General features: G+C 36.3%; 1 protein-coding gene and 1 long non-coding RNA gene across 2 annotated transcripts; both read right to left on the bottom strand.

Annotated features, from left to right (window-relative positions):
• Positions 1–596: 596 nt before the first annotated feature.
• Positions 597–5,208, bottom strand: LOC115927283. The gene is made up of 4 exons (XR_004065543.1): positions 5,097–5,208; positions 3,822–3,967; positions 3,330–3,491; positions 597–2,896 (listed from the first exon to the last, which is right to left on the bottom strand). It is a non-coding gene; the product is annotated as an uncharacterized LOC115927283 (long non-coding RNA).
• Positions 5,209–8,180: 2,972 nt separating this feature from the next.
• On the bottom strand, positions 8,181–24,599 carry LOC100890541. The gene is made up of 4 exons (XM_011675943.2): positions 24,295–24,599; positions 23,831–23,919; positions 22,881–23,012; positions 8,181–10,080 (listed from the first exon to the last, which is right to left on the bottom strand). Exons 1-4 carry the CDS (start codon positions 24,518–24,520, stop codon positions 9,829–9,831), a joined length of 699 nt encoding a protein of 232 aa, XP_011674245.2. The 5' UTR covers positions 24,521–24,599; the 3' UTR covers positions 8,181–9,828.
• Between the last annotated feature and the right edge of the window lie 248 nt (positions 24,600–24,847).

Here is a 24,847-nt window from a genome sequence, read left to right as displayed (position 1 = left end):
CGTTTTCTGAACGTTCTAAAAAGGTTCCAAATTGGTTTCCTAAACGTTTTGTGAAAACGTTCTAAAGACGTCTATTTGTGGTAGGTTGAAAACGTTTTTTGGAACGTTCCAAATGGACGTTTTTTGAACGTTTTCTAAACGTTTTTAGAACCAATAAAAAACCTTTTATAGATTTGCTTTTAAGTGCAAGGACCTGCAGAAAACCTGTCGGACGTTTGGGACGTTTTAAGAACGTTTTAAGAACCTTAAAAACGTCCGGAAAACCTTTTAGGAACGTCTAGAACGTTTCCAGGACGTTTAAAGAACGTCTAGAATGTCCAAGAGAACCTTTTAAGAACGTGTAGAATGTACTGGAAACGTTTTGAAAACGTTCAGAAAACCTTTTAAGAACGTCCAGAACATCCTGGAAACGTTTTGAGAACGTTCAGAAAACCTTTTAAGAACGTCTAGAACGTCCTGGAAACGTTTTTAAAACGTTCAGTAAGCCTTTTAAGAACGTCTAGAACGTCCTGGAAACGTTTTAAGAACGTTCAGAAAACCTTTTAAGAACGTCCAATATACAGTGAATTTTTAATAAACGCTAGGTCACACATGTATTTGATTGATTTTATGAATTTATTATCAAACATATTTACAAAATATGTACAAAGGCTTGGCAATACAGTACATCATGTATATTTGAAAAAGAGTATTGGTATTTCCCGAAGTGCCCCCGAAAGAACATACAATTCTAATATTCAGAATAAATTGTTTTTTTATCAATATCGGTTCACAAACGGCTGAAATATCCATAAATATATTTTTATTCAAAATATTAAAAATGCATGAAGACTACTTTGAAGAAAAAAAATCTGAATAGTTCTTTAAAAAGCAATGGATATAGATATTTAATTAGTATTTTAACAAAAATTAAATGCAGAAACTGAAAGTAACGGGTCATTTTGATAATAACAGGGGCTTTACTTGGCCGTTTGTAATTATTACTTTGCACCGTGATGGTGCAGGTTTTGGTTTTAAAGTTAAGTTTGACCAATACTAAACTATCCCTTTAAAACTATAGATACATAACACATGAACAATCTACAAATAAAACATAAGAAAATGATAGATGAGTTGAAGATATGCCTCATTAACTGGCAAATATGAATACTCATATAATTCACGGGTCTATGTCTCTATGAATATACAAGGCAAGATAAAATGAATACTTTGAATAGTGTCAATAATTTGGCAGCACACATATAGCAACTTTGGTAACACACTTTATAAAAGCAATTTGAGTTATTTACAGAACCTGGCAATTCATGCCAAAAAGATGCCCCAGCAAATGATTAAGAAATCTTTCTACAATAAGTCTTGATCTTTGGTAAAACCAAATAGTGGATTTAATTTTTTGTGTACTATATCAAATTCAATGTGAATAAATTCACCAGAACCTTTTAACAAAATGTCACAAATTATCATTAAATACATGTGAATAACCGATTTAACTATGTGCCTCCACCCAGGATTAGCTTCATCATCCGGTGCAAATTATAACTATTCAAAAGAGTACATGTATTTACTTTCTCATCAACTTCTACAAGTGATAAAAATGTGACTATTTTAAGAAGTCACATTTCAAGTGAAAGTACGGCAAAAAAACACAAGGAAACTACACTCTTTTCAGCTCTACAAATTGACAACAATGATGACACCAACTGTGAGTAGCTATCCATCAACTTTGTACTCAAAATTTCATATTTTCTAAATTTTCCTTAAAGTTACACATTTCCACAGCTTTTAATCAGAGTATGTTCAGATTACTAATGACGAATAGCTTTCTAGACAACATGCTTTGACTATGGGGGTTAGAAAATGTAAAATTTTGTGTACAAAGTGAATTTAGAGCTACTCAAGATGTCATCAGCATTGTCAATTTGAATAGCCGAGAGTAATTTACTAGAAAATGTAAAAAAAGAGTAGTTTCCTTACTTTGTTTTCCTTACCGAGTTTGCCCATTTCTTATTTTTAATTTTGTTCAAATTTGTCTCCTTTGATTGAAGCAGTGAAATTTCTAGGGTAGATTTCCCCTTTAAATCCGAGTACAAAATTGTCCTTTTGATCGACCAAAGATTTAGTGGGCAGGTCAAGATTTCCCAGAAGCCTTGCATTGGACCTTGCATCTTACTTCAAATATAAAATCAACACAAAACACATGAACAATCTACAAAAAGCTATTTACAATAAACTGATAGAAATTAGTTGATATGAATTATTAACAGGCAAATATGAATACTCAAATTTAAGGGTCTATGAATATGGAAGACAAGGTTATAAGAGAGTTTGGCAGCACACACATTGGCCCGAATTCACAAAGCAAGGTTTGAGCTCAAACCTCCTTTTGTTTCGCCAAACCTCCTTTTGTTCTTTACAAACCAGGTTTGTAAAAAACGCGTAAAACGCGTCATATGACGTACGAAAACCAAGGTTTGAGCTCAAACCTCCTTTGTGAATTCGGGCCATCGGTTTCAGCATCCTTACAAAAAGTAGTAAATTTACAGACCTATACAAGTTTGTCTTGCATTCTCAACAAGATGTTGGCAATTCAATCCAAAAAGATGCACCAACAAAACTGTTATGTCGCTGATAAAGTTTCTCCATTATTAGCTGAAATGGTCAAATTTGGTCTCAATATGAGTTTTAGGATTTTTGCATTGCCCCTGAATGAAGGTATCTTAATCTACCTTGAATGAAAATTTGGTGTTCACTGGTTCGGTAAACGGCTCCCTCAGGTCTTCCACATCAACGGCCGCTCCCGATTTGGACAAAAGCAGTTTTTGTACCAACTGCGTCAGCTGCTGCTGCCCTTCCTCCAGCCTCTGCAGCGTACACAGTACCTGCACTTGAAAATTGCCTGAGAAGAAAAAAACAGACACATAAAATACATTATAATAACAGTTCAAGTCATTAAAAAGTTTGACAGCAAATTAATAGGATATTTTGGCGAGATATGTTTGATAGCTGTCCAATTTAGTCACTTCAGGAATATATCACCCAGCTTCAAAGACGACACCTGTGCAGCGCTTCCAACAAAGTATACATACTGTAAGGATTTAAAAGCGACTCTTCTGTAAGAAAACTATACCCATGCCTTGTTAATGAAATAAATTACATGTACGCCAAGATAATCTGCCTCTCTTATCCAATCCAACAGTATTTTAGTGTAGCAACTTAGTACAAATGGCAAATGTTGTTTTGTCAGTTTATACGCTCTACAGTATATGTTCTGATGATAAAAAAACCCTCAGAAACTTTCGTTTGTGAAATGCTATCTGAAAAAAACTTACTTTCCGAAGCCCGAGCCCTTGCTGGAGTTGTGGGTTGGAACTGAAAAATGCGATGTGGACTTGGACTTCGCATTCAGTTTCGGCATTGGTAACTCTGCTGCCACAGCCTTAGTCGTTCCTCCGCGTACATGTTGTTTTCTTGGGTCCGAACCGATTCAAGATCTGAAAAATAGAGACACATTGCAGATGTTAAAAGGGATATCAAGACATGACAAGAATTCTCATAAACTGAACAAACTTTTGGGTAATGCAAACTTCTTGTCCGAAATTTATGCCTAGATTACAAATTAATTTCCAGTTTTGCCGGAATGGTGCCACATCTATTAATCATCATTTTGCATGGCTGGGACACAAAGCAGGTCTAGCTATCCCAAATAAATTATCTTAGGTTTTCATCATCTGTTGGATTTTGAAGAAAACGAGAAATAAGATGTAAATTATAAGTCTCTGGCTGAGCCAAGCACTACTAACCATCAAGAGACAAATACTTACCAGCGTCACTTCCGGAATCACTAGAAGATTTGCTAAATCTCTGGGGAAAGACGTCTCTTTCGCTTCTACACAGCATCATCTTCCGATACCAGGTTTGACGTGTCCTCTGCCTTCCTGGCGATATTTTTGCACTTTCACATAGTTGCCTGTATGTAAAAATAAAACAAATCAATCCTTAAGTTATTAATCTACGTTATTGGAAATCAATTTCTTTAAATAATGTGTAATCTGAACTAAAAAGATTTTTTTTAAAGAGACGAAATTGAGAACAAGATAGGCCTATAGATCTAGGTCTCGATATTTCTAAAAAACAATATCCATACACAAAAGGTGGTTTGGGAGCTATTTCAATTGCCTAAAAAACAAACCTGTTGTAATCGGGGTTGGGATAATATAAAGTTGCTAAATGGTGGTGGAGGGAAAAGCATGGAATGTTCCACTCCCGTGGGATTTTAAATGCTATTGAGGGAATAGTAAATAAGTCAAGAAATGAGCTGGTAGTCGAGGGACTTATTTTCTTCACGAAATAGCATTTTAAATCCCGATGGGAACTTTCCATGATTTTTCCAGACAGCAAAGTTAACAACTCAACTGTTTTAATCATCCGATTACCATGTAATGTAACGAGCCATGCGCACCTACCCACTCCAGCAAAGAGTCCATGCTATTATGCGTATTGACCTCTAGCACTGCATTACGTGTTAAGAGGCAGCATTTGCTCAAAAGGAATAGTCGATACACACATAATACACAAATGCACTTATCATGCCGATGCGGCTAGCTGTAAGCAAATTTTGACAGTAGACAAACAATTTGAATTTCTAAATTGTTCTTTTTAACAAAATAACATCGGTAAGTTGAACAAATTGTATTTTATTACTGCTATTTAGGTTTCATCAGTTGTCACTAAAGTACCGATTTTTAGTGAAAGAGTTTTGTACAGTGGTGTTTGAAATGTTGAGTATCAATAGCACAGCTTTTAATACACACAGCCAGGATAGTAATGCAGCTATGTATGCACTAACTCCAAGAAGCTCCGACGCCGTTCGGCATCGGAGCTTCCTGGAGTTATGTGTGCACATACCCTAACCTACCCAATTACCATACCAGTCAATGCAATGAAAGTTTCAACGGCCTGCACATGCAACATAGAGTCTGCCGTACTTTTAGTTTTAATGCAAATAATCAATATTTTATTTCATTTTACATGCTTCAAAATCAATCAAACAAAGCTTAAATTCCTTACAGATATCAAAATGTTAAAATAACGCTTACCTCGGTGTCGCAGTCTAACAGATTATTTGAAATCTCGATGTCACGTCATCAAGCAGTCAACTCGGCAGTCAGTTTAAAACACGCGGCAAGCTCTGGAGCGAGCGCGCCGCACCGGCCGCGAATTTTTTTTCCGTACTCGAGAGGGCAAATACCCCATGTGCGCATGCGCGTGGACTTGTGATTTCTCTGCTACTTCCCATACGAAATGTACATGTATTCGCATGTACTGTGCACGATTCGCGTTCTACGAGTAAACGATGGCATAGTAGTCTTCAAACACAGACTCTGATTTGCCAGTTTGACAAAACAATTACGCATATATCGTGCGTAGCAATAGTACTAGTATTCAAGTCTGAGTAGTTGTATGATTCAGACATTTTAGTGCTTACAGAAATGCATCCCAAATTGAATAGCATGGTATAGTAGTCTGCAAGCACAGACGCTAATCGGACAGTTTGACAACATAGTGTCTTGAGTAGTGCTTTATATTCAAATATGTGTAGTTTTATGATTCAGACCCTACTGGTGCGTGTATTGGAAAGGCATCTCAACTTGCAGAGTGGCATAGTAGTCTGCAAGCACAGACGCTAATCTGACAGTTTGACAAAATAGTGTTATTCAAGTCTGAGTAGTTTTATGATTCAGACCCTACTGGTGCGTGAGAGAGAGAGAGAGAAAGAGAGAGAGATATGGAGAGAGAGAGAGAGAGAGAGAGAGAGTGTGAGAGAGCAGTGGCACAATACATAGGCCTACCATGGGGTCTGGAATCATTAAACTACACAAACTTGCATAAAATCACTACTCATCAATACACAATATATTATTATGTCCTTGCAGACTACTATACTACACTCTACACATTGAGATGCATTTCTAACGCACGCACCAGTAGGGTCTGAATCATACATCTACGCAGACTTGAATAAAGTACTTCTCAGCACACTACTAGTATGTTGTCAAACTGTCAGATTAGCGTCTGTGCTTGCAGACTACTATACCATTCTATACAAGTTGCAATGTATTTCCATATGCACTACTGGGTCTGAATCATACAACTACACAGACTTGAATAAGCACATCGCGACACATACGCATATTGATTTGTCAAACTGGCAAATCAGAGTCTGTGTTTGAAGACTACTATGCCATCGTTTACTCGTAGAACGCGAATCGTGCACAGTACATGCGAATACATGTACATTTCGTATGGGAAGTAGCAGAGAAATCATAAGTCCACGCGCATGCGCACATGGGATTTTTGCTCTCTCGAGTACGGAAAAAAAATTCGCGCACCGGCCGCGCCGGATACGATTCACTGACCTATACAGTGGTACGATTATATACGGTGCGTACGCACTTTGTATACACGTGGTTGAATGGAGCATAATAAATGACGTAGCGCGGTCGGACTGATTGGGCTGGGAGGGGGGGGGGGGGGGGGGAGGGGCACAAACATTATGTGAGGGGGAGGGGTCACTCCTTATGTATTTCTTTTTCTTCAAATAATGTCACCTTATGTTTTCTATTTTTTTCCTCAAAATTATTGGGGGCATGCACGTGCCTCCCTCCATCGCTACGCCACAGGAGTGCATCAGTTTGACATACCTCGACCCCCCCCCCCCCAAGCGTATGCATGTGGCCTAATTTCGCCAGCTGGTATTTTTTAAGAAATATTTATTTGGACATAAAAAATAAATTCAACAAAATACGTCTGAATAAAACGTTCTGTAAACGTTTTACAGGACCTATCCAAGAACGTTTAATTTGTAACGTCCAAAAAACGTTTTCTGAACGTCTTCAAAAGACCTAGCTCCGCATCGAATGTAAGGTCCCAACTTAGACGTTATATAAACGTTTTTTAAACGTTTAATATGGACGAAGACGTACGGAACCTGATAAGAACGTTCTGTAAACGTTTTAAAAACGTTTTGTGTTTGCTGGGGTACTTATACAGTTAATTATCGTAAAATCGTTATTACAACATATTACTGTTGTAAATCACAGTATTTTACTGCATGAGTTACAGCAAATTTTTACAGTGTACCCAAGAAGTCGAGAAGACGAGATTTGGAGTCTCGCGCCATCTTCGGTCGCATTGCGTCCGTGTGGTGCATACATAAAGATCAAAATTAAATAGGTCAGATTGGGCACTAACCTGAAAATAGCGTTATATCGATCGATACACAATGAAAGAGAGCCCATTTCATTTTTTGCTACAGCTCAGTAGACAGACAATCCACGAGACACCCAGTATAATTTAATTGATATTACTGTAATATATGATCTATAAGATCTCCGTTGATATATAAATCATCTAATTTATTTTTATTTCAGACAGCTAGGGTCCCTTTAAGCATAAAATATGGAGATTTTTATGAAGCATAAAACACATATGAAGCAATGACATTTTTGTTAATGTATAAATGTGTATACATATTTATTTTCTGTCGTTTTCAATACATGTGGCGTACGCAGGAATTTTTCGAAGAAGGGGGTTTTAAAATTTAAAAATCACGCCACAAATTTCGCAACGACTCAGCCAGCCACTGAATAAGTGTGGGGTGGGCGGAGGTGGGGGGGGGGGGGGGGGGGGGGGGGGGGGGGGGGGGGGGGGGAGGTCAGAGCACAATTTTGGTTTGGTCCCGGAAATTGGAAAATTGTGGGGGGGGGATAAGGTAAGTTTATTTGGTCTCCCTTTAGCATTTTTTGTTGTTGTTGTTGTTGTAATTAAAACATTAAAACAAATTTGAAGGTTTATTTATTTTCTCCTAAAAACACACATATACAACAATTGAGGGGGGAGTGACACCCCCCCCCCCCCTCCCTGCTGCGTACGCACATGTGTTCAACTCTATCTACTCTTCGTTGTGTTTTTAGCCATTTGTAGAATGATTGTATAAAGGCCATAAGTGAAAGTACAGTAAAATTATTACAATATATGCAAAGAAACGATATAGTGAATTGGGTTAATAAAAATATAAAAATACATTATGTGCAAAGCTATCTCCATATGCAATATATGATAAGTACATGTACATGTATTTCAATGTTGTAAGGAATTCCAATGCCCTTAACATGTATATCTTCAATCATTATGTAAGCAACTATCAACCTTTATTCACACAATTGAAAATGTAATCATGAAACGATCGCAACTACAGTGTGATTCAAATCAAAGTTAACACTTAAAAAAATGCTAATTATTTAAAAAAAATCATTTATGAAAAGTAAATTATTCTACATCTTATGAAAGACTGTACTATCCCAAATCATTTGAAATCCTTTTTATGTGTTATGTGGTCACGCTTGAGTGAACAAATCGACTTGCCTATGTGATGTTTGAATAAAACAATTGGGATGTGGGTATTAATTCGGTCGTTGCAGATCCAAATAACATACCTAAAAAATTACCATGCCGCCCATATCAAAACACGTTCACAGTCACTAACAGTCACACTATTATTTATTTTTCTATTTTTATTTATTTAATGTGAACATATACCACACACAAATGGTACCAAAAGATTCGGGATATAACACTCTTTCAAAACATGTATGGTAACATTTCGCTAATAGCTGACTTTTAAAATAAATTACAATTTTCCGAGTAAAAACTTTTGTTTGACCCACACGGTATATTAACACAAATATTAATTCGAGGGTAATTTCCAAAGCCCGTTGTGCAGAAAAACCACGTTCGGATTACATAATACTCGTTTTCATGTTCTCAAACTGTATTAGGTAATCCACAAGGCTTTTGAAATAGCCTTGGGTTGCTTTTTCGAAATTTTTTGCGATCGTGTTACATTTGAATTTTGGGTATCAAGATACTATAACAAACTTAATAACAAACTTAATAATATAATATATTAATATTCATAAAAAGATGTTTTGCTCAAGCGTAATCCAAGAGTCTTTGTCCATCTCTAGATAGAACACTCATTACAAAAATTATATTAGATAAGAAAGACAATGGTAAATACCAAGATAAAAAGCTGCGTGAGAATGAAAATAACACTCCAAAATTAATAACAAGTTCTATTGTAAAAGAGAAAACAATTCAGATATATCTACATGCATATATACATTTGTAAGCTTTTCTTTGTAATTTTGTTAAGGTGGGGGGGGGGGGTGCTCTGGGTTTAAGCTCATACGACTCCATGTATTTTTTATGAGAGCGCTACTCATTTTTTTAATGTCTATCATGGTTGGCAGCTATATTCACAGCTTGGACAATAAAGGCTCGTTCAGACATCATGCGGAAAAATTATGGCGGGCTTTTACTTATATGACGTAAATTAAGTATAATACGCTTCACATTTGGCGGGCTTTTACTTTTATGACGTAAAGTATAGTAAGTTTTCACATTTGCGTATCTCATAACAAAGAGCTAGCTCAGTGAATACACGAAATTCCTTTATTTCATGCAGCTCTTTAGCGACGTTTAACGGTCTTTAATAAAGTCTTTAATTCTGTCTGCACTAGTTTGACCAGGAGGGATTAGATCTCCCTGCAAGGTCACTGACAGGTGGTTATCTCATCAAATCAGCTCTCAATTAACATAAGAAAAAGGGAATCATGGGGGACCAACGGGTACCGCTTAGGCATTATTTACAGAGGGCGCAAGTAGTGCAGTCCCGCAATAAGAAGGGAATAGGATCTATGCTGGTCTAAGTTACTGAATTAACAGGTACAAGGTGAAAGGTTGTTAGACGTGTTGTCCAATATTTAGCTAACGAAGTTGTGTTTGCTGCTGGTTCTGTAACTGTTGCAACATCTCAAGTTGGTCCATGTTACTGGGTTGTCCCAGGTGATCAATCTCCTGCATAGCAGACATGGTGTACATGTAGAAAGCCACAAGGAGACCAAGAGAAGTCAAGAAGAAGAGCACCCCACATACCAGACTGCATACAGAAAATCGCTTAGCAGCCCTTGAAGACTGGGTAGCTCCTACGACGTCACCAACTAGCCATCTATTACGAACCTGAGCAGGGAGGAAATGTAACAGATACAAAATATATGACGTTATTCTGAATGTTTCGGTACCTGGTAGGATTTTTTTTTTTTTTTTTTTAATTTGGCAGAAAACATATGATATCAAAATACATAGTTGAAAATATTTAATTAATACCAAATCACAACAAAATACATGAACACTGGATGCACCCGGCTGTGCTGCTAGGCCTTGGGCAAAGTTAACCAATATAGTTTGCAGACCGCCCTCACCTATATCCTAACCAGATGCAACCAGTGTTGGAGATTTATGTGACAAGGACAATATAAGAGATACATGTACCGCATTCAAATAATTTAAATGCATCAAGACAAAGCCTTCAAATTTCCCCAGGGTTGCATCACACGCCGGAGACTCATGACCACACCAACAGAAAAAAGTGGCACAATATAATTATTAGGGACAATTTTATATCCGGAGTGTGATTCAACCCTAAAAAAACATATAGACATATGCATATATTAAACATAATACATACATTAAAAAACATGCAAAAATGTGACAATACAACAGTGATAATATTGCACAAATAAAGAAAATGCATACCGGTATACGTGTAATTGAAGGAAAAATACATGAAAGTTGAAAGAACCAACTCTGTCGAGGTTAAAATCACTGAATAGTTAATATACATGTAGAAAAGTTAGGTGATAAAGGTCATTCAGTAATTTATTGACCAAGTGAATAGTATATTGTAAAGTTCAGGTGAAATCTATTGGAAATATGTATTAACAATAAATTAGTAAAATTGCTGTTGCATGTTGGCAGGCCAGCTTATTAAAATATACATGTATAACTACAAACAATTATTCTAATAATTATATTGCACTGCTAAGCTAAACATCTAAGATTTCATAATAGTATTGGAAATTTAAAGTAATGACTCAACTGAGAGGGAACATTCAAATTTAATGGTGCCTTTATAATAACATTTTACTTTACCCCTATATAAATATTGATGTGTATATAGATAAATACAATTAACTGGAATTAATACATAATCAAACATCAGATAGATTATATAAAGATATAAACCAATTATACTCCCTTGTGGAATTCCACATACCACAGGCATTGTCTCAGAACTTAAACCTTTAAAGCTAACAAATTGTTTTCTATTGCTGAGATAATTAACAAACCGGTCATGTGGTATACCACGTACGCCATAATTTTTTCATTTTTTGTAACATTATGTTATGATTTAAGGTATCGAATGCCTATACTTAAATCAATATATATCCCTAAAGTATATTCTTTTTTTATCTAAACATGAGGTTATATGCTCTAAGGCGTGTAAAAGTGCCATTTCCGTGGAGTGGTTGGGTCTGAATCCAAACTGGTATTTTGTTAGAATGCTATTTCTAGACAGATGGCTATAGAGTCTTTTAAATATAATGCGTTCGAGGATTTTTGAAAGAGTTGGAAGTAGAGATATAGGGCGATAGTTTTTGGTTAAATTTGGATCATTCTTTTTATAAACAGGAATTATTTTTGCTCTCTTTAGGTTGTCTGGGACGACGCCTGTGGACAAAGACAAATTGAAAATGTGTTTTAGAGGATAAGAAATATGATGTATAATTTTTTCACAAAATTGGTACTTACACCATCATACCCACACGAGGAACTAGATTTCAAATCCTTCACAATCTGTATAATTTCACATTCACTTGTAGGATTAAAAAACAGAGATTCCGAAGTCCTTGGATTCAAGTATTCCGAAAAGTGGTGAGATGTTGACTGAACATCGTTGGCAACTGATGCACCGACATTAGTAAAATATTAATTGAAAGAATCAGCCATTTCCTTTTCATTAGATATTTGTTTGCCATTTTTCAAGATAAATTGCGGTAGTTTAACCTTTCTATTTCTTCCTAAAATATCATTAATCGTTTGCAAAGTTTTGTTAAGATTCAATTTATTTTTTTCAAAAAGGTGTGCATAGTGCTTTCATTTTGATAATCTAATAATGTAGTTCAATTTGTTTCTATAACTTTTGTATAATGAACAGTTTTTACACGATGGGTTTTTTATATACTTCCGGAATAATCTCTGCTTCTTATTGATAGAACATAAAATCCCTTGAGTTATCCATGGCTTTCTCGGAATATCTCTGTTTTTCCGTTGAAATGATGCATTAACATTTGCATGCTTTTTACATATCCCAGACAGTGTATGTAAAAATGCTTCATATGCTGAGTTTGTATCATCACATCTGTTTACACAAAACCAATTTTTTAGACTTAAATCCCTTGAAACATTTTCATAATTTAATTTAGAAAAAACTGAATCATTTGTTGTGGGATGAGAAGTACAATCCTGCATACGAACAAATTCGGTCAACTGGAAAATGGAGAGGTGATCGGAAACGTCACAATAAAGTACTACAGAATAAACTGTTTTGTCCAGAACATTAGTAAATATGTTATCAATACATGTACAGGATGACGCCGTGACACGTGTAGGCTTAGTAACCAATGGTTGCAAACCATTAGAATACATGACAGCATTGTGGGCGTCTGAACAATATATGGTGCCTGACTGGAATGCTTCCCGAGGGGTGGAGAATGTGCATACATTGTGTGCAGGCAAGCCTGAATCCTATGACCGGGGTAATAATATTTCTGCAAGACGCTCATAATCAATTATCATAGATTTAGGCCTATTATACTCTGTATTAACTCATATTATTATCATTTCTTATTTTATTTTTATATAATCTAGATATGTATTTTATCAATATTTCAAAAAATGAGAAAAACAGCTCATTCTATGTAAACACAAATTACATTTTGCAAAGTAAAGCTTGTGACAATCACGAAAATAATATTTAAAGAATATTATTCGTGTGGGCGTTTCATCATATACAATCCAATATTAAAATTGATTTGTGAAACATATCCTAGACACGATATTACCACTTTACTTTCATTTTATTAGCGATATATTAGTTTTATTTCTACACAATGCTTACTAAATATCCTAGTCTACAAGTAAACCTCAGAAGTTACCTTAAATAAAGTAGCATAAATATGTTGTAAGCATTATTATTATGAATAGATGTAAAAGTACTAATGAAATTACTGGCAGTAAAAGTAAAAGCAGTATTAGAGGTGAAACAATAACTAATAATAGTGCTAGTATTTGTTATAGTACTAGTAGTAGTGGGAGTAGTAGTAGTGGTAGTAATAGTAGTACTAATAGTATTAGTAGTAGTAGTAGTAGTAGTAGTAGTAGAAGTAGTAGTGATGGTAGAAGCGGTAGAAGTAAAACTGCTAGTTGCAGTAGTGGTAGTCATAATAATGGTGGTAGCAGTGGTAGTATTAATACTAGTAGTACTAGAAGTAATATCAGTAATAGAAGTGGTGGTAGCAATAGTAGAGCTTCGGTAGGAGAAGAAGTATAGGAGTAAACGAAGTATTGGAGTAGATTAGTAGTAGTAGTAGTAATAGTGGTAGTGTAACTGCTGGCAGTAGTGACATCAGTAGTACTAGTAGTGGTATCAGTTATAGTGGTGGTGGTAATCATAGTAATAGTAGTAGAAGAAGTAGTATAGAAGAAGTATACATAATAGCAATACAAGTATTAGTAGTAGCAGTAGTAATAATTATGGTGGTGGTTAAAGTAGTATAAGTAGTACAACCTATGTAGAAGAAAAAGTATAATAGTATACTAAATATATAAAGAGTAGAAAAAGAAGTAGTGGTAGTAGTAGTAGTAGTAGTAGTAGTAATATTGATAATAGTAGTAGTAGTAGTAGTAGTAGTAGTAGGAGAAGTAGTATAGTAACAGTAACAATAATAATAGTAGTAGTAGGAGTTGTAGTAGTAGTTGTAGTAGTAGTAGTAGTAGTAGTAGTAGTAGTAGCAGCAGTAGTAGTAATAGTGGTAGCAGAAGTAGTAGTAGTAAATAAAAGTGGTGGTGGTGGTAGTTATAGTATTATTATTAGTATTAGTAGTAGTAGTAGTGGTGGTAGTAGAAGTAGTAGAAGTAGCATAGCAGTATTAAAAAAAATAGAAGTAGTAGTATTGCGATGATATTTCTACCACCCAATTCTACTAATACTGCTACTAGTACGACTACTACTACTAAGAGCAACAGCAGAAGCAGCAGTGCTAGTAATAGTTAGTATAGTAGTAGTTGAGTAGTAGTAGTAGTAGTAGTAGTGGCGGTAGTAATAGTGGTGATGGTGGTAGTAGTAGTAGTAGTAGTAGTAGTAGTAGTAGTAGTAGTAGTAATAGTAGTAGTAGTATTAGTGGTGGTACTAGTAGTAGTATAATAAATTTGTCGAACTTCTGTCGAATCGAAATCTGTTTTACATCCTGGTCCTGAACATAATTAAAATGTAATACACGGAAATCATCGAAGCTCACAAGCAAAGGTAAACACAGTATAACACTAATATATAGGAATAAAACGCATTAGAAGTAGTAAAAAGCAACAAAAAAGACAATGTAATCATTTAAATTAGCAGCGGAAAACATCAAATCACTTAAAAGGAATTTAAAAATCAGCAAAAAAATATAAAAGGAGAAAAGAAATGAGAAAATTGGGAGAGATATAGATAAATAAGCCATGTCAAAAACCATTTATGAATAGGCATTGTATCACACAGGTGTAAACAAAATTGTCCGTGTACATATGTTTAAAGTCATCGATATATTTAGCATTTTGGAGAGCAAAAGGTAAACTATTTCAGATTTTACCACCAGCGTATCTAAAACAATTCATAAAAATTCAAGACTAGGCTTGGGTAAAACATCTTCCAACGTATTGGCAAGTCTAGTGTTAAAACCATGTCTGTCAAAAACCATTTCTACTTTATTGCACAATCCTACCGGGACTTTTTCATGAATACAGTTGTACATAATACATGCTAAAATTAGTCACGTCTAGTATCAATGGATTGCCATTTCAATGAATTCATCATATTCAAGCTATTAACATCATAGTCAAAATTTCCTACAAAAATACGTGAAGCTCCTTTCTTTAGTTTTGAACGAATTTGTCTGGTTTGTAAAGAACAGTTCCCCCATCCGGAACAAGAAGAATCAAAGATTTCCTGTGTGGTACATTTGTACATGTTATTCAAAATGGAAGAGCTTAGAAACTAACTGAGCGTTCGTAAAGTAAAATTCTTATAACTTAACGATTTGCTAAGAGATTATAAAGGTATTACAACATTTCGGTATAGGGTCATGAATTTGGTTCAAATGAACATATTGAAAACATATGCGATCCTACAATATTCAGTGATCGTTGTCGCGGTTGAAATCGAGTCTAAAGTGATGAAATTGTACATAATAAACTCTTTTAAAAGTAAAGGAGGTGTACATTATCATTATTATTAATAGTAGTAGTATTACTAGTAGAAGCAGTAGTATAAGTATTAGTAGTAGCAGTCGTAGTAATATTGGTGGTAGTAAAAGTAGTAGTAGTAGTAGTAGTAGTAGTATTGGTAGTTGTTGTAGTAGTAGTAGTACGAATAGTAGTGATGGTGGTGTTGGTGGTAGTAGTAGTAGTAGTAGTAGTAGTAGTAGTAGTAGTAGTAGTAGTAGTATCAGTAGTAGTAATAGTGGTAGTGTTACTACTGGCAGTAGTGACATCAGTAGTACTAGTAGTGGTATCGGTAATAGTGGTGATGGTAATCATAGTAATAGTAGTAGAAGAAGTAGTATAGAAGAAGTATACATAATAACATTATAAGTATTAGTAGTAGCAGTCGTAGTAATATTGGTGTTGGTAATATTAGTAGAAGAAGTTATATAGTAAGAGTAGAAATAGTAGTAGTAGTAGTGGTAGTAGTAGTAGTAGTAGTAGTAGTACTAATAGTGGTGGTGGTAGTAAAAGCAGCAGCAGCAGTAGTAGTAGTAGTAGTTGTAGTAGTAGTAGTAGTAGTACGAATAGTAGTGATGGTGGTGTTGGTGGTAGTGGTAGTAGTAGTAGTGGTAGTAGTAGTACTAGTAGTACTAATAGTGGTGGTGGTAGTAAAAGCAGCAGCAGCAGTAGTAGTAGTAGTAGTAGTTGTAGTAGTAGTAGTAGTAGTAGTAGTAGTAGTAGTAGTAGTAGTAGTAGGAATAGTAGTGATGGTGGTGTTGGCGGGAGTGGTAGTAGTAGTAGTGGTAGTAGTAGTAGTAGTAGTAGTAGCAACAGTAGTAGTAAAAGTGGTAGTGTAACTACTGGTAGTAGTGACACCAGTAGTACTAGTAGTGGTATCAGTTATAGTGGTGGTGGTTATCATAGTAATAGTAGTAGAAGAAGTAATCTAATATAGGAAATTGGTGAATCTAGAAGGAGGAAGTGGCAGGAATTCATTCAATCCACTGACATGACACATAGCAGCAGGAAGGCATGGAAAACGATCCGGATACTGGGCAATGACTATACAAAGGCCCAACCAAGATCTGAAATCACTGCTGACCAAGTTGCCCATCAACTCCTATTGAATGGTCGGGGAAACCCTGACCATCATCCCAGAAGAGCCAGACTCCCTAAGGTCCCAGACGCTCTAAGCTCTCAAGATGACCCAGGCTTCACTAGACCGTTCACCATGAACGACTTGCTTGCTGCCATCAAAGCAATGAAAAACAACAAAGCTGCTGGACTTGATGACATCCTCTGCGAGCAGATCAAACAGCTTAGACCAGGCGCCCTCAACTGGCTTCTCAAAATGTTCAACGAATGTTTGGGCACCAACAACATCCCAAAGCTCTGGAGGAAATCCAAAGTTATTGCCCTATTGAAGCCTGGTAAAGACGCAGCCAGTCCAAAGAGTTACATGCCTATCTCCCTACTGTGCCATACATATAAGCTGTTCGAGCGGCTTATCCTCAACCGCATCGCCCCATTCGTGGATGAATATCTCATTCCAGAACAAGCAGGGTTAGGCCAGGAAAATCATGCACTGGCCAACTCCTAAACCTCACTCAGTTCATTGAGGACGGGTATGAGAGTAAGCTAATCACCGGAGCTGCTTTCGTTGATCTCTCTGCTGCCTACGACACCGTGACCCACAGAATCATTACCAGGAAGATCTTTGAGCTGACAAAGGACGTGAGACTGACTGGACTCATCCAGACGTTGCTGTCCAATCGGCGATATTTTGTGGTTCTCAATGGGAATCGCAGCAGATGGCGCAGACAGAAAAATGGCCTACCACAAGGAAGTGTGCTCGCACCGTTACTCTTTAACGTGTACACGAATGACCAACCGATCCACCCAAACACCAGGAGCTTCCTCTACGCCGATGATCTCTGTATCGCCACCCAGAACCAGTCTTTTGTGAAGTTGGAGGAGTCCCTCAGTGATGCCCTGGCCGGTCTCATCCCATACTATGCGACCAACCACCTGAGAGCTAACCCTGATAAAACTCAGATAAGCGCATTCCACCTCAAGAACATGGATGCCAACCATCAACTAAGGATCAGCTGGTATGGGAAAAGGCTGAAGCACACTCCCAACCCAGTCTACTTAGGCGTCACACTCGATCGCTCCCTTACCTACAAGAACCACATTGCCAACACAAAGGCAAAAGTTGGAGCCCGCAACAGCATCCTCAAGAAGCTAGCCAACACCAACTGGGGGACTGATGCCAGAACAATCCGGACGACAGCCCTCGCGCTTTGCTTCTCTGCTGCGGAGTATGCATCACCAGTATGGAGTAGGTCGGCCCATGCACCCAAGATTGACCCAGCTCTAAATTCATCTTGCAGAGCGATCACTGGATGCCTAAGGCCAACAAAAATAGAAGACATCTACCTGCTCTGCGGTATTGCCCCTCCAAACGTCAGAAGGTTGGTCTTGTCCCAGAAAGAAAAGGACAAACAAGAAAACAATCCACTCCACCCACTCTTCGAACAACAGCCAGTGGGCAAGCGGCTCAAATCCAGACACAGCTTTCTGCACTCGGTAGAGCCTCTTAATACTAGCCCTCACAACCAAAGGATGACTTTGTGGTCTAACCACCTTCAGACAACTCCACATAAACTCTCCCTCAGCCCGAAGGAATCCCTCGCAACCGGCTCCAGTGAGACTTGGCCTACCTGGCTTAGCCTCAACCGCCTAAGAACTGGCTACGGTCGATGCAGAGTCCTAATGCAGAGGTGGGGTCTAGGAGACGAACAAACGGCATGTGAATGCGGCCAGGAACAGACAATGGAACACCTGCTAGTCTGCCCACTCCTGCCAGAGCCATGCACCCAAGATGACATGGAAGCCGTTAATTGCCGTGCCAAAGCCTGTGTGGACCACTGGACGGGACTTGTGTAGTGACTCGATAAGAAGAAGAAGAAGAGGTGGTGTTGGCGGGAGTGGTAGTAGTAGTAGTAGTGGTAGTAGTAGTAGTAGTAGCAACAGTAGTAGTAAAAGTGGTAGTGTAACTACTGGTAGTAGTGACACCAGTAGTACTAGTAGTGGTATCAGTTATAGTGGTGGTGGTTATCATAGTAATAGTAGTAGAAGAAGTAATATAGACGAAGTATACATAATAACAGAATAAGTATTAGTAGTAGCAGTCGTAGTAATATTGGTGGTGGTAATGTTAGTAGAAGAAGTTATATAGTAAGAGTAGAAATAGTAGTAGTAGTAGTAGTAGTAGTAGTAGTAGTAGTGGTAGTAGTAGTACTAGTAGTACTTATAGTGGTGGTGGTAGTAAAAGCAGCAGCAGCAGTAGTAGTAGTAGTAGTAGTTGTCGTAGTAGTAGTACGAATAGTAGTAATGGTGGTGTTGGTGGTAGTGGTGGAAGTTGTAGTAGTGGTAGTAGTAGTAGTGGTAGTAGTAGTAGTATCAGTTGAAAAAAATAGTGGTAGTGTAACTACTGGCAGTAGTGACACCAGTAGTACTAGTAATGGTTTCAGTTATAGTGGTGGTGGTAATCATAGTAATAGTAGTAGAAGAATTAGATTAATAGAAGTATACATAATATCAATATAAGTATAAGTAGTAGCAGTAGTAATAATTATGGTGGTGGTAATAGTAGTATAAGTAGTAGAACCTATGTAGAAGAAGAAGTATAATAGTAGAATAAATATAGAAGGAGTAGAAATAGAAGTAGTAGTAGTAGTAGTAGTAATAGTGATGGTTGTGATAGTAGTATTAGTATTAGTAGGATAAGTAGTATAGTAACAGTAAATATAACAATAATAGTAGTAGTGGGAGTTGTACTAGTATTTTTAATAGTAGTAGTAGTAGTAGTAGTAGTAGTAGTAGTAGTAGGAGAAGTAGTCAGGCGCGTACGCAGTTTGGGGGGGGGGTGTACGGTTTTAGGGTTAATTTAATAATCAGCAAATACATTATAAGAGGAGGAAAGAAATGAGAAAATTGGGAGAGATATAGATAAATAAGCCATGTCAAAAATATGAATAGGCATTGTATCACACAGGTTTGAATAAATTGTCCTTGTACATACGTTTAAAGTCATCGATATATTTAGCATTTTGAAGAGCAAAAGGTAAACTATTTCAGATTTTACCACCAGCGTATCTAAAACAATTTATACAACATTCAAGACTAGGCTTGGGTAAAACATCTTCCAACGCATTGGCAAGTCTAGTGTTAAAACCATGTCTGTCAAAAACCATTTCTACTTTATTGCACAATCCTACCGGGACTTTTTCATGAATACAGTTATACATGACACATGCTAAAAATAGTCACGTCTACTATCAATGGATTGCCATTTCAATGAATTCATCATATTCAAGCTATTATTAAACATCATGGTCAAAATTTCGTCCAACAATACGTGATGCTCTTTTCTTTAGTTTTGAACGAATTTGTCTGGTTTGTAAAGAACAGTTCCCCCATCCGGAACAAGAAGAATCAAAGATTTCCTGTGTGGTACATTTGTTCATGTTATTCAAAATGGAAGAGCTTAGAAACTAACTGAGCGTTCGTAAAGTAAAATTCTTATAACTTAACGATTTGCTAAGAGATTTAAAGGTATTACAACATTTCGGTATAGGGTCATGAATTTGGTTCATGTTATAGCCCATTAATGTTGATAGCCCAAAATAATATATGATCAATTTCAATCCCTAAATATCTGATAATTCTCACTTGTTCTACAATTTCATTATCAATATGCACTTTCAGACTAAATGTATTGAATTCGTGTGTTACTACTCATCAGATAACATTACTCTTATTAGTATTAATACGTAATCTATTTTCACAATACTATTCGTGTATAGCATATAGATCTGCTTGGAGCTTAGATGTAATGATATTGATATCCATATCAGAAACATGTAAGACAATATAATCAGCTTATATATTACATGTATTTAACCGTAAATAATCAGTTATATCATTTATTAAAACAAGAAAGAGGGAGGGGCCTACACATTTTCCCAGAGGAATTCCGATAGTAATGTCCTTTGTTTCAGATAGTTTACCATGACAATAAACTGCTTGTTTCCTATTAAATAAAAAACTAGAAAACCATTTACGTTCAGTATCTAAAATCTTAAATACTTATTCATTTTGTGCATCAAAAGTTCATGGTCAATACAATCAAAACATTTAGATTAATGAGGAAAACATGCACCAATATTTTCCTTTTCATTTAAAGATTCCTACCAATCATCAATCTCTATGTTGGCATGAATTAGTTGAATTATTTGGCAAGAAAGCATATTATCAACACTTATAAGATGATTGGTCCGTAATTAATAGTCTTTAGTAGTAGGAGTAGTAGTAGTAGTAGTAGTAGTATAATCTGTAGTAGCAGTAGTAGTAATACTTGTACATATAGTTGGAATAGTGGTAGCAGTGGTAGTAGAGGCATCAGTAATATTATAAGCAACAGCATAATCAGCAGTGTCAGTAATAGTAGTAATAGTAGTAGTAGTAGAATAATTGGTAGTGGAAGTAATAACGGCAGTAGCAGTAACAGTACATGCATTCATTCTATACAACCTACATGTACCCTCTTCCATTGATATATCTTAACATTGGTATATTCAAAGTATTTTATATCCCTTTAGAACAGGGTTTCTTTTTAAAGGGCTAAATTGATCACATTTTCCCCTGAAATATGGCAACGATAATATTTGTTTCTTTGCAGTTGCTCTAAAAAAAGGTGTCTAATCACTTCTTAATTCAAGAAAAAAGGAAACAATATATAACTTTTCATTAAATATCAAATTAAATATTATTTGAGAAAAGAAAAGAAAATATTTGTCAGAATATTGACATAAACATAATAGTGAACTATATGCAGAAGAAATGTCTCTGAAAACAGTTTTTATACGTAAGGTTAATTTTTTTGTTGAAAATGCATTGCATCAAACATAAAAAAGTCATGCAACACAAATACGCATGAGGCGCATACCCCAACCCCATCCCCGCCCTTTCTACACTGTTGCTCATAACGGTGGAATATTTTTTTTTATCCCAATTTATGGAATTATTTTAAAAATAATTTAAAAATACTAGATCTAGATAATAGTATACAGTCTCAGATTTTATTGAATAATAATTTGCCAATATGTGTTTTGCGTGACTGCTAAAGCATGTATATTATGCTACTATGTTTATTAACTAGGGGACCTATGCCCTTAAGTCATAAATGACAGTAATGAGGATTAATGCCTCACAAAAGGGCACTAATATAGCACATCGACACGGTGTTGATCCTGGGGCCTCACAGTTACGAGGCCATTGCTTTGTCACTGAACCATGACTGTACGTAGCGGGGGCTATGGTAGGGGGCAGTTTCCATAAATTAAAAAAAAAACAGAAAATGCAATAAATTTTCAATAATTTATTGCATTCTACCCCGGTCCCCAACATAAAAAAATCTTCTGTGTGCCCATGCCTTGAGCCATAATGCATGGCCGTCCAGAGGATTTTGTTATGTTGGGGACCGGGGTAGAATGCAATAAATTATTGAATATTTATTGCATTTTCTGGGTTTTTTTTAATTTATGGAAACTGCCCCCTACCCTAGCCCCCGCTGCGTACAGTCATGGTTCAGTGACAAAGCAATGGCCTTGTAACTGTAAGGCCCCAGGATCAACACCGTGTCGATGTGCTATATCAGAGCCCTTTTGTGAGGCATTAATCCTCATTACTGTCATTTATGACTTAAGGGCATAGGTCCCCTAGTTGATAAACATAGTAGCATAATATACATGCTTTAGCAGTCACGCAAAACACATATTGGCAAATTATTATTCAATAAAATCTGAGACTGTATACTATTATCTAGATCTAGTATTTTTAAATTATTTTTAAAATAATTCCATAAATTGGGATAAAAAAAAATATTCCACCGTTATGAGCAACAGTGTACTTAATATATTTATGGTATAATTCTAGGGCTCAGAATCAAAAGCAATTTAAAGATAAAGGTGAGTTCTGGTAACGCGATTGCATTGTGAAAGAAAAGGTGTGGAATGCATCAGAAAAAAGTTGATTATGTAGCATGTAAGTATTGGTATGTAAAGTCCGTAAGGTTCTGGAGTCATCAAATTCATAACAAATTTGGCTCGGTCTTGGTAAAGTAACAGGCACACTACACAGAAAGATGTATATGGGACAACACAAATGGTGTCGGGACTAGTACTACTTGATTTCCTTATCTTTCTATGCTCATTACTCAGCCAGTATACATTTTCTTCCAAAATTGGTTGGCACATGACATTTATTTGTAATCTTGAACATTCAGTGTAAGTTTCGTTAGATTCTGTGAGACTTGATTTTCTTTTTTTAACCAGAACTCAAGTTTATCTTTAACCAACGAAAGTGATATGTTGGTAGTATGAACTTACATCAACAGATTTCGCAATGGCTGCAATGCCAAACACTGTACTGCAGAATACAGCCGTGAGGATAGCAAATAGAAGATGGTCATCCGGTTGCTGGCCATATCGTGCCTGCCCAATACCCTGAGCTTGTGGTACCTATAAGTATGACATGTAAGGCAGATAGTATGTGTTCTTGTCTGATTTGGGTGTATTGCATGATCGATCATTATACCGATGCTGCTGATGATAATGATGATGTTAAATAATAGTAATTAAAATGCTTAAAATGCTAATAATACTAGTAATGATGATGATGAACAATAATTATAATAACAAAATAATGATAATAATAATATCAATGATAATAATCAAAATGAAAATGCGTCTACGTGCTTTAAAGTCATTCTGGACGCCCTTCAACAAGATTGAAGGACTGGTGTGATGTGGAATTACCCACACAAGAGGCAGAGCAACAAGCCCAGGACAGAACAGAATGGAGCATGATTTCTCGTAGGGGAGTAAGGGGAAGCACCTTAGCCAGTCAAAGTCAATACAAAGGATAATAAAATATTGATTTTACTATCAATTATACAAACAATTGTAGTGTTAATAATAATGATAGTAATACAAATAAAATCATAATAACTATGACAATACTAACAATAGAGATTATAATAATGTAGATACTAGAAATAATGATTATAATCATGCTGGTTGTAGAGAAAACCAAAACAATTACAACAATAATTTCTTATATTTACCCAGGGTAGCCTCATCAGTATCAATTTAAACGTATTTAGTATTAATCTTAATCATGCTTTGATAGGCCTATTCATTTTTGGGGTAATCCCAATTTTTTTCCTCTATGTTTTCTTACAATTATACTTAAATTATAATTCTTTTATAACTTGTTATTTTTCTGGAATTCTTATCCCCCCAAAACAACCAAAATAAACAAAGAAAATTCATCTCACCTTATTAAAGGTTTGGTCTGTATCTGAGTCATCTAATAATGCATTTCCACTCTCCAGGTCGAGACCTTTCTCCAGTTTCTTGTACTGAGCTGTCAATGAGTACATTCATAGCGAAATTATGTTTAAGATGATACAGAAAACGTTCATAGGTTAGGGAAATTAATAACATAAAGTTCAAAATTCTAGTAATTCCCAGCACTGCAAGGAGTTGTTTGCATCATGTTGGGAGCGATAGAGGGGACATGCAGTAATCTGCAAACAGTCTGGTTGTTGATTTTACCAAATTTTCCTTGGGATCTATCTGCTGGCGCCTATGAAGCAAAGATGACATTCACCGTACTGTGCAGAAATCATGAAAATATAGCGCGTATTTTGTGTAATATCTTCATTAAAGATTCCGACGAATACATGTCAGCCAAATATCGTAAAGGTTAATTTATTGTACAAAGAAACTGATTATTTACCTGTCATAGTTTTCGAATACGAAGTACGACACTTAATTTGATCTTCGACTCTGAATACGTACGTTAGACCAAGAGAGCTACTGCATGAGTGTTTGCAACTTGCAGTGATGATGGCTGAGGGGATTGAGTAGCAAGTTAATATACCTGAGCAGCGTTTCATGAAACCGTCACAAGTACAAGTTCGCCGACACACCATTGAAACACGTGTTAAACTTAATACACGCATTTCAATGGGATGTCGTTGAACTTGTAATTACGACGGTTTCATGGGACGCCGCCCAGTGCGCTATGACGCGATTGTGGTACAATGGAAACCCATTTCGCCAACTAATTTTTGGCGTGATCAGTAGTCGATGTGTACGCGTTACAGCTAGGCTCATGCACTGGAATTATTGTGTTTGCCCCATTTACGTTCACTGGTGCGGAAAACAGGTAAAGACTTCCTCTTTCGCTTTCAAAGCGAGCACCCTCGGCCTCAAGGGAGTTTACATATAGCACATGGTACAAATGACCCCAAATATCCACAGATCTTTTACATATGGAGAAGTTCCAC

Source organism: Strongylocentrotus purpuratus, unplaced genomic scaffold (genome assembly GCF_000002235.5).
Source record: "Strongylocentrotus purpuratus isolate Spur 01 unplaced genomic scaffold, Spur_5.0 spur5_scaffold_20, whole genome shotgun sequence".
NCBI lineage: Eukaryota > Metazoa > Echinodermata > Echinoidea > Camarodonta > Strongylocentrotidae > Strongylocentrotus > Strongylocentrotus purpuratus.
The sequence above is the reverse complement of the archived record's forward strand: the minus strand, read 5'-3'. Positions and strand labels throughout refer to the sequence as shown.

What these genes read in the sequence shown, in the direction of transcription:
- LOC100890541 (XM_011675943.2), bottom strand. Translation starts at nt 24,520, where the DNA reads ATGCGTGTATTAAGTTTAACACGTGTTTCAATGGTGTGTCGGCGAACT. An exon ending in GTATTCGAAAACTATGACAG is followed by an intron (nt 23,920 to 24,294) that starts GTAAATAATCAG and finishes ACTCATTGACAG; the next exon opens with CTCAGTACAAGAAACTGGAG. An exon ending in CCATTGCGAAATCTGTTGAT is followed by an intron (nt 10,081 to 22,880) that starts GTAAGTTCATAC and finishes CTCCCTGCTCAG; the next exon opens with GTTCGTAATAGATGGCTAGT.